This window comes from Manis javanica, chromosome 4, assembly GCF_040802235.1.
Source record: "Manis javanica isolate MJ-LG chromosome 4, MJ_LKY, whole genome shotgun sequence".
In the NCBI taxonomy this organism is placed as follows: Eukaryota; Metazoa; Chordata; class Mammalia; order Pholidota; family Manidae; genus Manis; species Manis javanica.
This window is the reverse complement of record NC_133159.1, coordinates 53,249,937-53,267,928: the sequence shown is the minus strand read 5'-3', so window position 1 is coordinate 53,267,928 and position 17,992 is coordinate 53,249,937. Positions and strand designations below refer to the sequence as shown.

At 41.8% G+C, this 17,992-nt stretch overlaps 1 protein-coding gene across 1 annotated transcript in view; it reads left to right on the top strand.

Annotated features, from left to right (window-relative positions):
- JAK1 (Janus kinase 1) overlaps positions 1 to 17,992 on the top strand; it is a 133,231-nt gene that overhangs the window by 98,396 nt on the left and 16,843 nt on the right. The window contains exons 7-11 of the mRNA XM_037024378.2: positions 9 to 351; positions 1,936 to 2,121; positions 5,720 to 5,877; positions 8,092 to 8,215; positions 15,294 to 15,480. Of these exons, the coding sequence (XP_036880273.1) occupies positions 9 to 351; positions 1,936 to 2,121; positions 5,720 to 5,877; positions 8,092 to 8,215; positions 15,294 to 15,480 (998 nt within the window). The remainder of the gene's footprint in view (positions 1 to 8; positions 352 to 1,935; positions 2,122 to 5,719; positions 5,878 to 8,091; positions 8,216 to 15,293; positions 15,481 to 17,992) is intronic.

The window sequence follows — 17,992 nt, the reverse complement described above, 5'->3', positions numbered from 1 at the left end:
ACTTTTAGCTACAAGCGATATATTCCAGAAACATTGAATAAGTCCATCAGACAGAGGAACCTTCTTACCAGGATGCGGATAAATAATGTTTTCAAGGATTTCCTAAAGGAATTTAACAACAAGACTATTTGTGACAGCAGTGTGTCCACACATGACCTGAAGGTGAAATACCTGGCTACCTTGGAAACTTTGACAAAACATTATGGTGCTGAAATATTTGAGACTTCCATGTTAGTGATTTCATCAGAAAATGAGATGAATCGATTTCATCCAAATGACAGTGGAAACATTCTCTACTATGAAGTGATGGTAACTGGAAATCTTGGAATTCAGTGGAGGCAGAAACCAAATGTGAGTGGTAATAGTTGTCTGATCAAAACAGAACATCCTATGTCACATGGTGTATTCTGTTTATCCTGTTGAAATTACCTGTTTGCGTGTTCATTACCCCTGTCAGCTGAGTCTGTTTAGGCTAGAGACCATGTATCATTCATCTTTTATTGTGTCTGTGCAGTAGTAGATCTAAATATTTTTGAGTTTTCTCTAGGAAAATAGAGAAATACAATCACAGAATATATAATGTATAATAATATGATAATAGCAGACATTTACTGAGTGCTTATGATGTACCAAGTATTTTCTAAGCATTTTACACATATTAACTCATATATTATTTTGAAATAATGTTTGGGGGGAATACTATCATTATTTCTATTTTATAGATGAACACAAAGAGGTAGAGAGAAGTTAAGAAACTTGCCCAAGGTTATAACTAACTAGTAAGCAATTGCCAAGAATTGAACTTAGGTGTCTGGCTCAATGAAATGGAATAATTGACTTTGCAATTTTAAGCTTCTTTTTGAAGTGTTTGTTGGATGAGGCAATAGAGTAGAGTGGTTTAAAAGCATGGGTTTTTAAACCTAAATAGATCTGGTTCAAATTCTAGCTCCACTATTTATGGTTATATAGCTTTGGGAGGGTTACTTCACCTCTGTCAACCACATATTAGTCATCTATAAAATGGAGATACTTACTATATCTATCTTGTACGGTCGTTGAGGGGAACCAAATGTCACTTAGCAGCACAGAGTGTGGCATAAATTATTATAGATTATGTTATTGTTATTATTATAAATAATAGTAAAGTAGAGGTGAGATTCATTTTCTCCTCCTGTTTTATTCTCTTGCTGTAATAACAATGCCTAACACTTATCAAGTGTTTTCTGTATGGTAGGATTTTTGATAGTAATAACTTACCTAACCCTCAAAGAACCTTATAAAGATGTAAGATATATGCTTTATGGAGGGGGAAATGGAGGCTCAAAGAGATGACCTAACTAGTTAAGTAACTGGCAGAGGCAGGATCTTACCCCAGATCTCTAGTCTGCAAGACAAAATATTTAAACTTGGTTGGGCATATATGATTCACTAGATTATTCAAGCATGGGATTATTATTCAAGCATACTTTCTCTTCAAAATTCCGACTTCAATGTTGTTACAAAGTCAAGACAATTAGTGACCGATTCTAAAAGGAGAGAGCCCATGTTCTGTCCAGTCATTTTTGGGAAGAACATGTTCTCTGCATGTGTTGAAACATAACCAACCGTCAGTCTCCATAAGTGAGGGGACCTGATTTAAAGGTGCATGTTTAGTGGGCAGTTATTTCCCTTTCTGAGTTTATTTGTACTTTATAGATTATAAGAGTGTAGTCAGTGTGCTCAATAAGGTCTCTTCTAGGTGTAAAATCCCAAGATAGGACTGAAAATTGTGATCCCAAACCCATGGGGCTAACTCTCCCAATTCCTGTGTAAAACCGGGCACAGCGGCTTTCTCTTCCACAGATGTAGGCCCTGCATTGGTTTGCCAGAAGCACTGACCTTTTACCAATGGAAAATGAGCCAACTTAATTCCGTGTCTTTTATGCATCTTATCAGGTTATAACTGTTGAAAAGGAAAAAAATAAACTGAAACGGAAAAAACTGGAAAATAAACACAAGAAGGATGAAGAGAAAAACAAAATCCGGGAAGAGTGGAACAATTTTTCTTACTTCCCTGAAATCACTCACATTGTAATAAAGGAGTGTGTGGTCAGCATTAATAAGCAGGACAACAAAAAAATGGTAAGTTTGCTCCAGCAGTGATTCAGTCTGGATCTGGTGAGGAGAGGGAGGCTTTTCTGAGGACAGTTGTATAGCACATGCTTTTCCGAGTTCCTGTCCCCAAAAAAATCTGATGACTGTCTTACTTACTTAAGCCAAAAAGTCCCTATTGCTGACACTGACATTATCAATGTCAATTTTTAAGTTACACTGCCATATTCTAGGGCCTTTCTTTTGTCTTGCAAATGTGTATCTGATTAAGGGTTTGCTGCTCTCCCAAAGACATTTCAGGATCAATATTTAATTCAGAAAGGTTACTAGATTTGAAGGAAAGATTGGTGAATGTCAGCGTTTTCTCCTAAGGGCTCCTACAAAAAGCCTTTCTGCTGAGCTGGGCGGGGGGGTCATCTGGGATGAGGTTCGTGGGAAGCCCCCCTTTGCACTCAGCAGACTGTCAGGCTGGTGGCTGTGGCCACAGGGGCATCCTTGTTATGGTTCAGGCACTTGGACAGAGGAAGGGGTGTTCTGTCTCACTTCCTTTTTTCTGGTATCACTTGAGGACATAATCTAGACAGGCAGGCCAGTTTTAGTCGGGGAAGTGGGAACCTGCCAAAAGAAACATACTTGTGTCGAGGAAGTCATGGCTGACAGCACGTGGAGAGGACAGGTTGGTGAGGCAGGGCACTCTCACAGTGAAGGCAGTCAAAAACCAGGGAAATACCAGGCTTTGCCTAAAATTTGGCAAATACTGTGTCCAAAGGACAGCCAACCCTCAGTGCTGGTAAACAATCTGATGATATGGTTTAGGACAGATGGTCACACTTTTACATCTATAGTAACTTGTCTTTTGTTATACCTTTTAGAAAGAAGTTTGGCAACATTTTTTAAAAGCCTTGAAAATATTTATATATTTCTCCATTCAGGACATAGGAATCTGTCTTCTAAAAACAAAAAATGCACGCAGTGGTCTGTGAATGAAAATGTTTATCCCAAAATTATTTGCAGAGTCAAAATACTGAAAATACCCAAATATAAAATAATAGAAAGTGAGAATAAATCACTATTCATGAATAGTAGAATATTATATTAAAAAATTGCTGAGTTTTTTAATAATCCAAAAAAATGCTTTGTAAATAGGAAAAAAACAGTGTAACACTATACAATGGTACCAGTTTTGTTGAAAAAATTTTTTTAAGTTATGCATATACATATGCTCTTAGAAAAATAATCAAATATAACAGCTATTACTTATGGTAGAATTATGAGTAATTTTTGTTTTCTCAGTCCTCTTTTAAAAACAATAAACATAACATTAATTTCATCAGGAAACTGTAGTAAAAAAATAGAGTAGAAAAGCCTGGAGATATGTTAGTGGGAAGATGGAAAAAGGAGGGAGGGAGAAAATAAAAATAAGTGCTATTTATCCAGCATATTATTGATATTAGACCATGTTATATGCTGCATCTACATTGTCTTACTTAGTCCTTATGAGAACCTTAGATATGGAGATTTTGGCTCCATTTCCAGTGGAGGAATTTGGGACTCATGGCAAGGTGCAGAAACAGGTCAGTGTACAGGTCACAGAGTGAGAAAGTGGCAGTTCCAGCTCCAGGCATTCTCTTCCCCAGAAACCCTAGTGAGGGAGAGTTGGCACTTTTGTGATCTGGCTCTTCAACGTGGCCAAACCCTGAGGTGCAGAGCAGAGGAGGAGAAGCTGCAGGCAGCTGTACAGTTTTTGTGAGCCAGCCCCTATCCTGCCTGGCTGAAAGTCAAGCCAGACACCCAGTTGGTTCACCTGTCCTCTCAGTCAGAGCGCACTCTGACCACATGGGGCAGCGACTGTGCGGGGAGCAGGAGGAAGGCAGGAAGAGAGAAACATTTGCTCTCCTTGTTACTTTATTTTCATTTACAAATACTAGCTCTTACTGTGTGCCCAGTTCTTCCTATTCTAAATACTTTACAAATAACAATTCTTTTCATTTTCATACTTACCCTATATGGTGGGTGTATGGTTTTTCTTACTTTATAGAGGAGGAACTGAGGCACAAAAAGGTTAGGTAACTTGCTCAAGATCATACAGCTCTTAAGTTAAACAATTTAAAATTGCCAATATATGACAATTTTTGACCTATAAAAATGACTATTACATATGTTTAAACATAGATTTGAATCCGGATAAACTGGCACTGGAACCTGTGGGTTATTACTTTGTGATGATTTCTTTATCTTGTTCCCTGTTCCCTTCCCAGCCATGAGATTTCCAAGCCTTTTGATCAGGCAGTACTTTGGCTGCTGGTCTTTCAGGAAAGCATGATACTAGCATGTTATCAAAGTATATCTTGTTTTATCTCTTCTCTTTGCATCTCCTTGACATCTCCCATTTTCATTCAGACTTATGCTCTCAGGGAACTTAAGTGCTTACATGGTCTCGTTTATATGTGACTGGGTGAAGATGGCCAGACCATCTTGAATTTGCTCTTTGGGGATCTGCAGGTGGCTGCCAGGTAACATATGAAAGGAAGCACACTTAGCATAGAGTCTCCTGAATTACCATCCCTATGGTGGCTTGGCCTTGGCCTTCTTGGCTCACAACTCTAGAGTCACCCTTTCTCTTGGCATTATAACTATCACTAGGCCCTGTTACATCCATCCTGTCTAGTTGCTTATATCCAACCATTCCCTTTACTGATCTTCTTCTCTCTGTTTTTCTCTGCTGCCAGCCTCTCCTTTCTCCAGTGTATGGCAAAGGTCTTATTCTCAGTGTCATTTTGCTCTCTGAAGGTTCGAGTGTTTTTAAATATTTTTGCAAATCAAAGCTCTAAATCATGGCTTAACATATCTTCCTTCACCGGGAGGTGTTCTGGTTGAGCTCATGGCTCCATTCAGATGGGCAGTCTCTGCTCAGATCTATATGATGGAGACAGAAAAATTCACCTGTCTTCACCTCTAAGCATTTTTCTGAAAAGCTTCCTTCCGTGGAATTTCCTCCTTCTTCACTTTCGCCTTTGCCTCTCGCACTTTGAGTAAGGTATTCCACTTCCTCCAAACCCTCAGGTCCCTGGACTTAATCTAGCAACATCATCATTGTCTGGGACCATTCTTGGATTAAAATCCAGGAGTTCCACCTTCTAGACCAGCTGTGTATGACATGATGCACCTATGCCTATGTTTCCTTTTATACAAAATGCGAATAATGCTGACTGAGTTGACCATTGCTTAGTGCCAAGACCTGGATACCACTTGCTCATGATGTTCTCCTCCCACCTCCACTTCTTTACCTCTGCCTCCTTGATTCAGGTTCGCCTCCCATGTGGATGCAGGTGGCAGCTTCTCCACAGGCCCCTGCCTGCCACAGCTGCCTGTTCCACCCCTCCTCACACACAAATGCTCTGTACCTTCTCTGGTAGTTTGGAGATAATAAGTGAGAAAGTGTGATGAACAGTCAGAATCCTGTATAAATGCAAAGGGTACAGTTACTGTCAACAAAAAGTGTTTCCTTTTGGGGTCATGCATTCTCCACTGTTTTAAGTATCTTCACACTATGTACCTCCCCCTAGAGTCAGCTGCTTAAGATAGTAGGCACATGATGTAACTATGGGAATTTCTTCTCTCTCACCAGGAACTGAAGCTCTATTCCCATGAGGAGGCCTTGTCCTTTGTGTCCCTGGTAGACGGCTACTTCCGGCTTACAGCAGACGCCCATCATTACCTCTGCACCGATGTGGCTCCCCCGTTGATTGTCCACAACATACAGAATGGTTGTCATGGTCCAATCTGGTTGGTTCTAAAACCTTATCAGTTGCCTTTGGTGTGAGAAGAATCCATATGTCACTGATGGGGAGTGTAGCCTCCTTAGACACAGGTGTCATCTGTTGTTCAGGTTGGGGCCAGCTTAGCATGTTTAGTACTTACTTGGTGCCATCTTTTCCAGGCCTGCTGTCTATTGGTCAGGCCTTCCTGTCATCTCTTACCTAGGTCAGCAGAACCTCACGTCTTCTCTCTTACTTGGTTCTCCACATAGTTTGGCTCCCTCATTTCTCCATAGCTGACCACAAAGTGCTGCATTTCCTAACCCCTTACTGTGCCAAACACAGAGGAAGATAGAACACAGGTCTCAACATCAGGTAGTCCAGTAAGTAAGGGAATACTGAGTCAGCTTGCCCTAAAGTACTAGATAAATGGTAGTGAGACTCACCAAGCCTTAGATCTGGAAGAGGCTTTACTGGATGTCTCATTACACCTGCATCTCAAAACTAGTAGCCTGAACTAGGACTCAAATACCTCTGGTGATGAGGTACTTAGTACTACATGAGGCAGCCAGTAGATTACAGCTGTAGCAATTACAGATTTGCATTCCTTCCTGATATGGAGATGGAATTTGCTTTTCTGTTACTTTCTGCCATTTGAGTTCTGCTCTTTGAAGCAACACGGATTCAGTTTGCTTCCTCTTACAAGACAATAGCAGCTGTTTCTTCTGAGTCTCTCTTCCCAGACTATATGTATCTGGGGAAACATCTCTTCAACTGCCTTCCACATGGCACGGTTCCCACCTTCTTCCCTGTCCTGGTTACCTGTGGACAGGTAGTTTGTTAGTGGGGTGATCCCTGGCCTGGAGAGGCTCATAGGCTCATGGAGAGACTGACACACAAAGAATTGAAGAGCAAAGGGTTGAGCATTATAGTAATGCCCCTTAAATATCCCAACCACAGTTAGGCTTCAAGGCCACAGCACTTGCTTTTCCCTTGGCTTTGAATGCCCTTCCTCTAGATCTTAACAGTCACCACCACCTTCAGGTGTCACTCAGATACCTTATTGGTGAAATCTTCTCTGACCACCTTCTATAAAATAGCCACACTTCTTCCCCCTCCACACCCTTACTCTGAAGCTCCTTCATTCTGCTTTATTTTTCTTCAGTGGCATTTACTACTTTCTGACATACTATGTTTATTTTTGTGTCCATTTGCTTTTTGTCTGCCAACCCTCACTGCCCATATTATGAGCCCCTTAGAGGCAGGGGCAATCTACTTTGCTCACTGCTTTTCCTCAGCACCCATAGCAGGGCCTGGCACTCAATAATATTTGTTGAATTATTTGAATTTAATGTTCTGTGGAAGGTAACACTCACTGCCTAAGGTGCCATCTTAGAGTGGGCAACATTAAAATCGGATTAAACTTTGAAAAATCAGTGATGGTTTACCAGGTGTTAAAGAGGGGAAAGGGTATCCCAGGTGAGGCATCACCATATGCAAAACCATGAAGGTGTTGAAGACCATGGAGCAGTTGGTCTCTGCCTTTCTAACGCATGTTGACCACATCAGCCCTCTTTCACCAACACTTAGCACCCACTATTCACTAGGTATAGTGACCTCATGCATGGTTTTATTTAGCAGTTTACTTTGCTCTATGTGCCAGGACTGATTGGTCTGGGGATACAAAGGAATGTAAGATAGATATTCCCTACTGACATCATTCTAATCCTTATTGGTTTCTTTATTCAGTGTTTATTATTATTCAACTATTCACTTATTTATTGAGCAGCTCCTGTGAGCCAGCCATGCTCTGATTACTGGGGATACAGCAGTGAACAGGAGAACCCCAAATTCATGCCTTCCTGGGGGCTCAGGTTTTAGTTTGCTGCCTGGGGATGGTGTAGAGAGACCCCTACTACTGTGTCATGGGAAACTATCACTGGCCATTGGGGAGCTCTTCTGGTTAGAGCTGGAAAGAGATGTATGGGGAAATCGAAGATGAACAGGACTCAGCTTAGGTAGCAGGTGGAGTCCTCTTCTAGACCCTGAAGACTTGAACATCTCAGGGCTCCTCAGCATCCCAGCTTGCCTCATGTAGCATATCAGAGACGTTTGTACCCAGGACAGGTAATGTGATGGGATCATAAGACTTGAGGCTACTCAGGGAAGTGGATTTTGCATGGGGTTTAGAGTGTTCCTGTTGGTATGAGCTCTTTCTCCCTTTGCCTCTTTCTCCCTCCAGCACAGAATATGCCATCAATAAATTGCGGCAAGAAGGAGGTGAAGAGGGGATGTACGTGCTAAGGTGGAGCTGCACTGACTTCGACAACATTCTCATGACCGTCACCTGCTTTGAAAAGTCTGAGGTCAGTCAGGACCCTGGCTTGGGCTAAGCCATGTGACTACAGGGTGCCCAGTGCAACCAGTCCGGGAGCTGCTGTAGAGAGGGCCAGCTTGGGGAATGGGAATAGAAAAGCCTGAGTTTCTGAGAAAATCCCTGAGAGTTCTGAAAGGGACAACCTGCTCTCCAAAAGGAGACTGCTTCTGGACAGCCAGACACAGTGAACCCTTTTTTTCTCCCAGGAGACCTGTGGGAGGGGTCCACTATGGCCCTGGAAGGTGAAACAGGACCAGAAAACCAGGATAAGCACTTGGAAAATTTAGAGTAATTATTTAGAGTGGTTTATTTTATACTCAGTGTCAAGGACATCACAGACCAAGAGCCATGGCAGTTTGTGGCATTTACTGGTAAAGACCAGTGCCAAGAAGGCTAGCTCGGTAACCTGGCCTAACACGGTTTTCTCCAGATGGTAGCTTAAGACATTTTAACAGACAAATTGTTGTCCCATGTTTTGACAAGTGGCGATGTCCATTAGTGACTCAAGTGTAGATGCAAGCCAGGAGTGATGTGAGAAAGAGCCTGCAGGCTAAGATAGAAGTCAGAATTGTTCACTTTACCTCTCTAGGCCACATGCCTTTGTTATTCATGCAATATGTTTAAATACAAGAAAAGAATTTTTTTCATTTTTTTAATTGAAGTATCATTGATTTACAGTCTTATATGGGTTTCAAGTATACAACACAGTGGTTCAACATTTACCGATATTATTAAATCCTCACCCCTTCCAATGCAGTTACTGTCTGGCAACATAGGAAGATGTTACAAAATCATTGGCTATATTCCTCATACTGTACTACCATCCCTGTGACCAACTTATATTACAACTGAGAATTTTTGTGTCCCTTCATCACCCTCCTCCTCCCCACCTGCCTACACCAATCCTTCCCCAGTGATAATCACCAGTCACTTCTCAGTGTCTGTGAGTCTACTGCTGTTTTGTTTTCTTTTTTAAATTCCACAAATAAGTGAAATCATATGGTATTTTGTTTTTCTCCACCTGGCTTGTTCTGCTTAGCATAGTATCCTCTAGTCCATCCATGTTGTTGCAAATAGCAGGATTTCTTTTTTTAAGGCTGAATAATATTCCATTGTGTATATGTACCACATGTTCTTTATCCATTCATCTATTGATGGATCTTTAGGTTGCTCCCATAACTTGGCTATTGTAAATAATGTGGCAGTAAACATAGAGGTGCATATATTTTTTAAATTAGGGATTTTGTTTTCTTTGGGTAAATTGCCACAAGTGGAATTACTGGGTCATGTTATTTCTATTTTTGGTTTTCTGAGGAACCACCATACTGCTTTCCACAGTGGCTGCACCAGTTTACATTCCCATCAGCAGTGTAGGGCATTCCCTTTCCTCCAGATCCTCACCAGCACTGGTTACTTCTTACCTTTGGATAGTGACCATTCTAACTGGTGTGCAGTGGTATCTCATTGTGGTTTTGATGTGCATTTCCTTGATGATGAGTGATGTGGAGCATCTTTTCATGTGCCTGTTAGTGATCTGTATTTCTTCTTTGGAAAAATATCTGTTCAGGTCCTCTGCCCATTTTTTAATTGGGTTATTTGCTTTTTTGGAGTTAAGGCATATGAGTTCTTTATATATTTTGGATGGTAACCCCTTATCAGATAAATCATATTCTCCCATACTGTAGGTTGCCTTTTTGTTCTGTTGATGGTTTTGTTGTACAGAAGCTTTTTAGTTTAATGTAGTTCCACTTGTTCATTTTTTATTTTGTTTCCCTTGCCTGAGGAGATGTGTCCAGGAAAAAATTGCTCATGGTTATGTTCAAGAGATTTTTGCCTGTGTTTTATTCTAAGAGTGTTATAGTTTCATAGCTTACATTTAGGTCTTTAATCCATTTTGAATTTACTTTTGTATATGGAGGTAGACAATAATCCAGTTTCATTCTCGTGCGTGTAGTTGTCCAGTTTTCCCAACACCAATTATTGAAGTGACTGTCTTTTTCCCATTGTATATTCATGGCTCCTTTATCATATATTAATTGACTGAATATGTGTGGGTTTATATCTGGGCTCTCTATTCTGTTCATTCATCTATGGGTCCATCTTGTGCCAGTAGCATACTATTTTGATTGCTTTGGAGGATAGCTTGAAGTCAGGTTGTGTAATACCCCCCATTTTGTTCTTTCTCAGGGTTGCTTTGGCTATTTGGCTCTTTTGTGGTTCCATATGAATTTTAAGATTATTTGCTGTAGTTCATTGAAAAGTGTTGTTGGTATTTTGATAGGATTGCATCAACTCTCTAAATTGATTTGGGCAGATGGCCATTTTGGCAATATCAATTCTTCCTGCCCATGAGCATTATAGGTTTCCATTTATTTGTGCATTTCTCAGTTTCTCTCATGAGTGTCTTATAGTTTCCAGAGTACAGCTCTTTCACCTGCTTGATTAGTTTTATTCCTAGGTATTTCATAGTTTTTGATACAAGCATAAATGAAATTGTTTCCTGATTGCTCTTTCTTCTAGTTCATTGTTAGTATACAAGAATGCGGCAGATTTCTGTGTATTAATTGCGAATCCTGCAGCTTTGCTGAATCCAGGTATTAGTTATAATAGTTTTTGGTAGTGTCTTTATGGTTTTCTATGTATAATATCAAGTCCTCTACAAATAATGATAGTTTAACTTCTTCCTTACCAATTTGGATGCCTTTTATCTCTTTGTCTTGTCTGATTGCAGTGGCTAGAACCAATAGTACTGTGTTAAATAAAAGTGATACAAGTGAACATGTTATGTTCCAGGTCCTAGAGGAAAGCTTTCAGCTTTTTGCCATTGAGTATGTTAGCTGTGTGTTTGTCATATATGGCCTTTATTATGTTGAGGTCATACCCTCTATACCCATTTGGCTGAGAGTTTTTATCATGAATGGATGTTGAATTTGTAAAGTGCCTTTTCAGTATCTATTGAGATAATCATGTGGTTTTTATCCTTTTTGTTAATGTGCATGTATCACATTGATTGATTTATGAATATTGTACCATCCTTGCATCCCTGGAATCAGTCCCACTTAGGTCGTGATAGACGATCCTTTTGATGTATTTTGTAATTTAGCTTGCTAATATTTTGTTCAGGATTTTTGCATCTGTGTACATCGGATATATTGGTGTATAATTCTTTTTTTGTAGTGTCTTTGTCTGGTTTGATATTAGAGTGATGCTGGCCTCATAGAATGAGTCTGGAAATATTCCCTCTTTTACTTTTTGGAATACTTTAAAAAGGATGCGTATTAGCTGTTCTTCACATGTTTGGTAGAATTCAGCTGTGAAGCCATCTGTACCTGAACTGTTTTGACTACCAGCTCAGTTTCATTACTGGCAATTGGTCTGTTCAGATTTTGTTTCTTTCTGGGTCAGAAATACAACCTTACCTGGAAGGTTGTATTTTTTAAGAAATTTGTCCATTTCTCTAGGTTGCCCAATTTATTGGCATATAATTTTTCATAAATTCTATAATAATTCTTTGTTTTTTCTATGGTATTTATTGTGACTTCCTTTTTCATTTATGTAGTAGATGTCATAATCTGCATTTTTTTGTGTGTTCCTTGACTGATTTTGTGTATAGTTGGTTTTACTTCTTCTTGGTAAGTAATTGGCCTACTACCTTTACTGTGGGTTGATTTTCACATGTGAAAGCTATTTAGGCTTAAGAACATTTCCTTCTACAGAAAGTCCCTTTATGTGCCATAATGCCAGTTTGGTGGTGGTGATTTCCTTCAGTATTCATTTATCTGGGAAATTTTTAATCTCTCCTTCAGTATTGAATGATAGTCTTGCTAGGTGGAGGATTCTTACTTGATAATGATAATCCTTCTGTTTTCATACATTAAATATTTCATGCCACTCCCTTCTCGCCTTAAAGTTTCTGCTGAGAAATCTGCTGATTTCCTGATGGGGTTTCCCTTATAAGTAATCTTTTTTCTCTCACTAGATGCTTTCAGTACCCAGTCTTTATCCTTAATCTTTGTAATTTTAATTATTATATGTATTGGTATTGTCTTCCTGGGGTTCTTTTTGTTAGGGACTCTGCACTTCCTGGACTTAGGTGTCTATATCCTTCCCCAGATTGACAAAGTTTCCAGGTATTATTTCTTCAAAAAGACTGTCTACCCCTTTGTGTCTCTATTCTCCTAATGGTAATCCTATTTTATGAATATTGTTTTATTTTGAGTTATCACACAGCTTCTTTAGCATCCTCTCATTTCTAGAGATTCTTTTCTCTCTCTGTTCCTTGGCCTCGTTGTTTTCCTGTTCTCTAATTTCCAGCTCCTTGATTGTCTCCTCTACCTGCAGCAGTCTCTTATTCATTCCTTCCATGGTATTTTTCATTTCATTTACTATATTCTTCAGCTCTTGAGAGGCTCTTTTCCAACTCTTCTCTTTGTTGAAGTCCTCCATGAGATCATCAGTACTTTTCCACACATCAGTGAACAATTTATGACTGTTACTTTGAAATCTTCATCAAGAAGATTGATGATCTCCATTTCATTTAGGCCTCTTTCTGGTGTCCTATCCTTTTTTTAAACGTATTTCCTCTATCTCCTCATTTTGTCTGTGTTTCTGTGTTTCTTCTTTTGTATTAGATAGATCCACTATGTTTCCTAGTCTAGAGAGTTAAGGCTTTATGAAGAAGGCATCCTGTGGTGCCCAGAAGTTTAAGACTCTTTACTCTCCAGTGCCTGATTGTTCTTTGCACCAAAGCACCAGTTGCTATTGGTGGGCTATTGTAGGGGGCGCCTTTCTGTCTGCCAGCAGTGACCTATCTCAGTCCACTGCAGAGGGCAATTTGCCTTAGTTGGCCCCTTTGTGATCCCAGCAGTGGCTTCTCGGATTGTTGTGAGCAGTGCCACCCTCTGCCTGCCCTGCAGCAATGACAGTGCTGCTGGGCTGATGGGGTAGGCAGGGGTGGGGGGTGGGATTGGGTACCTGCAAGGAGGAAGGATATCTCAGAGCTGGCTCCTGCTGACATCTCCCCAGTTGGGCTGAGAGAGGGCCAAGAAACCTGAGATAGTCTGCTTCTGCCTGCCAGGCAGGCAGGCAGGTGTGCAGAGATGTGCCTTGGGGCTGAGCTACCAGCAAAGGGCATGGAGCGTTTAGGGCTTCTGTGAGCCTCTGACCAGTTCAGCTGAGGAGGGCCAGGGAAGTGTCGTCCACCTGCCTTTTCTCCTGTGGAGAGCGCTCCTTCCAACCCTTGCCCCTCTGGCACTCTTCCCACTGCTTGTAAGTATTCAAAGTGCTGCCTCTATGTTGGGTCTCAGCAGGACTGATGGACCATGCCTGTCCTCCAAAAGAGGCAGGAGTCTCAGCCTCCCATAGTATTCCAACTCTGTGGTGTCCAGTCCTATTAATCACCAAAGTTCATTGCAATGTGGACTTAACATTCCCAGAGCAAATTTCCAAGGCCAAGTGTGCAGAGTTTCTGAGTGCTTAGCCCTTCCCCACTCTGTTCCTCTCCCTCCTACTTATGCAGTGGGATGGGGGAAGGGCTTGGGTCCCAATCACTTGTGGCTCTGCCACTTTACCCTTCTCTGTGTGGTCTTCTCTTCTTCCCCAGGTGTAGGTGGTCTGTTCTGCAGTCATCAGGTTGTTTTCAGGGCTGGTTGTATTTGCTGGAGTGGCTTCCTTGGTCTATATATGTGTGGGAGGAGGTTTCTGCCTTGTCTTCCTACTCTGCCACCTTTTTTCTCCTAAAAAGGAATATTTTAAAAGACAATGAGTTTTACATAATTAGTCCATATAAATACACTAGGGTTGATTGGGTTAACATGAATGGGGAGAACTGGGCAGGGTGGGCATGCAAGATGGAAGTCAGCACATTAGCATATTGTAGACCTCAGTCACCAGAAGGAAAAGTCCTACAGAACCCCCAAGGACTGGACTCAGTCAAGGGTGGGAAGAGGAAATGGTAGAAGGAACCCAGTGCTTCCAGGTGTCCTGAGTGAAGTCTCTGGGTGCCACTACCTGCTGGGGTGTTCTGTACAGCAAGTCTGCATGGCTGATATGGACACAGTGTCTCAGAACTTACCAGGTTTGTAGCCTTGGCAGGTTGCCTCTCTGCTATATTCATCAGTCTTTGGAGGAAGTTTCATATTTTTTAACATGGATCAGTGCATGAGATAGCCCAGCCTTCTCAGGTGGAGTTGACCTTTGCTATACCAAAAATATCAGTGATTCAGTAACATGGTCGTCCTGGCATCGGATTGCCTGGGGAAAACAAGAATCATACACCACCATACACTGTGCTGAATTCTTTATGCATTCTCATTTAAGCCTTAGTCCAGCCCTGTGAGATAGGTGGTATTTATCCATGTTGTACAGGTGAAGAAACCGAGGCATCAAGATTTTATATAGCTTGTCCTAGTTTACACCATAAGTAGATCTTTCTGGCCCTGTTCTTAACCACTAAAATAGTTTTCTTTATACAAAAAGTGTCCATGAAGGAAAAATTCTGTCTGTACTTCCTCTGCTCCATGGAATACTGAACTGGATCAAATAGCTGATTACCACTTCTCAGGATGCTTCTCTTCAAATAGACCCATGGTCTGGAAGGGCTCAGTTTCAGGGCATTCCTGGATTAGTTTTGCTAGTAATTACTATTTCACGCACAATAATATTTGCTAACCTTTATAAAGACTCAATAAGTTTCTTTACATGCACCATGTCATATAATCGTAGCAACAATCCTGTGAGGTTGATACCTGTATGAACATCTTACAGGTCTAAAGCAGTGATGGTGTTGTGGAGATCACTGCTCTGTTATGCTTTCTCCCTTGTGTTAGCTCCCTGTTACCAGCGTGTTCTCCTAGACCCCCTTTTACTATTTATTTATTTATTGTTTACTTGTTTATAATAAACTTTTTATTTTTGAATTTTAGATTTACAGAAATGTTGCAAAGATAATACAAAGTTTGTATATACCTATCACCCAGCTTCCCTTGTTAACATCTTACAAAACCATGGGTACATTTGCCTGACTCTTTTAAAACAAATTGTTTTTTTGTTATTTTCCTGAATGGCAGATGCTTGGTGGCCAGAAACAGTTCAAGAACTTTCAGATTGAGGTGCAGAAGGGCCGCTACAGCCTGCATGGCTCAGACCGCAGCTTCCCCAGTCTGGGGGACCTCATGAGCCACCTCAAGAAGCAGATTCTGCGCACGGACAACATCAGCTTTGTGCTGAAGCGGTGTTGCCAGCCCAAGCCCCGAGGTTGGTCTCCCTGTGCCATAGCTCAGCGTGTCCATCAGTGCTACCCTTTGTACCCTGGTGACACCCCAAGACCCAGATCAACCAAAAGATGCTGGCTGGTGTGAAGAAGTGGCCCCTTCCCAGTTTCTAGGTGTTTTTTATTGAGTTTTGTTACAAGTCTTTCCACAACTCAAATCTCATTCCTTGTGTTAGCATTTTCTATAGAAAAGACCTACACCTTTTCTTAGCATCTCAGTTAGGTTGCAAGAAGGGGGAACATTCAGGATTAGTAAGCAGAAACTTCTTTCTTCTTAAAGATAAAATGTCTCTAGATGTTCCCCTGTTAGTAGTTTATCTAAGAAAAGTTCCTAGCACATCCTCTATGGGCCAACACCTGTGTTAAATGCAAAGAACCAGAAATGCCTAACACCCAGTCTCTGCTCTCTGAGGGTTTCCAGTGTAATGCAGAAAAATGTTGCAGGTATATGAGGTTTCCACAGACCTGGGCTTGCAAAAAAGCAGGTGGTCAAAATCCTTGAGTTGCATGGCATGGAAGCTGCATGGAGGAAGTGGATCTTGAGCCAAGTGTTGGACAATGAGCAGGAGCTTGACAGTTAGATACGGGCATTTCCACAGAGCAGTTGTACTGGTGAAGTGGCAGGAAAAACAGAGACTGCAGAAAGGTTCTGGGAGGCTAATGTGTTCAGTGAAGTTACAATGAAGGGAGAGGGGAGGTTGGAAGGGGAGAGATTTTGGGTCATAAAAGGCCTTGGATGCCATGCCAAAGAGCTGGGACATAATCCTGCAGGCAGTGGGAAGTCCTGGGAGGGAGGATGAGGGAGTAACATGGATAGAAGGGGCAAGGAACTCAGCTGCTCTTTTTTAAGCCCTATGAATAGTGTCACCAATCCCCTGCAGGTAGGTCCATCACCTCTGAGAATGTGAGAACTGCAGGGACACTTTGGGGATTACCTGCTCAAGGGTCCCATTTTATAGATGATAAAATTGAGACCTAGAGAAGTGAAGTGGGTCTGATTGAAGATCAAGGTCAAAAAACTGTTTGAGTGCCAGGTCTACCCAAAACACCAGATCCCTGGAGTACTGGTTTTTTTGATGCTCCCCCTCCACAAGGTGCTACCCTGCGTCTGTCAGACCCATCTCTTACACGAGCTCAGGCCTTGGAAAAGCACAGCACAGTTGTTCCTGAGGCTCCAAAACATGTGGCCAAGATACTGTGAGGAGTCTCTGCCCGAAGTATATCTTGTTCTTCTGGGGGACTACGTCCAAGTCTTTACGAAGGAGCCCCAGGACAAGGGGGCCTGGGTTCCTGACCAGTCACTTTCTGGTCTCCTAGCAGGGCACTGCCACTGAACTTGGTGAAAGAGGAAGGACGTGTGTTCTGTTTGATCAGATAGGGTTTCCTGCCAGCCTCAGGGGTAACTGCTGCCTTTGTTTTTGTGCTTGAAGATGTTCCACAAAGGTAAAAACACATCTGTCCTTGGCTGTGAGACCTTAGAGTGAAGTAAGACCTTAAAGCCCAACAATGCTATTTACTCATGTACTCTATCCTTCTAGATATTTAGAAGCGGTTTTTACTTTCATAGGGATTACTGGTCTCTGTGTGAGGTTAGGAAAATGGAGAACAGCAGCCACAGGATGTGAGAAGGTGGCGGCAGATGGGTGACTGGCCATGGTCTCTTTGCAGAGATCATCTGGGGAGCTCCCTGGAGTAGACAGCACCGTATGCACCCGGACCTGGGAGCCAGGAGCTGTGGTGGGAGAAGCCTAGGGATGGAAGTGAACCCCTCTCTCATGGCTGCTGTGGAGGCTGCAGGGACTCTGCACGGAATGTATTTAGTGCCTGTCTCTCACACTTGACTATGAGCTCTTAAGATGGGATCAGAGTGTCACTTAACATTTTGATTCATGGGAAGCACAGCTCCCAGCACAGAATCGGCCTTCACGCATATTTGTCAAGTGAACAATTACAGCTGTAGCTACCATATGGTGGGTAGCTACTAGTCCCAAGCTGTTTACATGCCTATCTGCATTTCTTTCATCCATACAGTATCTCTTTGTAGCTATTATAAAGGTGAGGAAAGTGAGGCTCAGAGATATTCAGTGACTTGCTTCAGGCCACACAGCTAGTCGTATCAGTAGTAGTAGTTATAATAATAGTAGTGACAAATAATGATGATAATGGCTACCACCACGTGAATAATGTTTATAGTTTGCCAGGCACTGTTTGAGGGTCATTCATACTTTAAGTCATTTAATCTTCAGAACAACCCAGAGTATGTTGTTACCCCATTATACCTGCCTAAGATCATTTATGTAGGTAAAGGAGGAGTGGAATTTGGACTTACATCTTCTGACTCCAGCTCCAGTGGTCTTTCCCATACATCACCCTCTTTGTGAAGGTGCAAGGTGCAGCCATTAGCCTAGGACTCTGGGGCAAGTAGCCTGACCTGTGAGGAAGAGTACTGGGCAGGGGAGGGGAGGGGAGGGGAGCAGAGGACAGGGGCAGGACTGG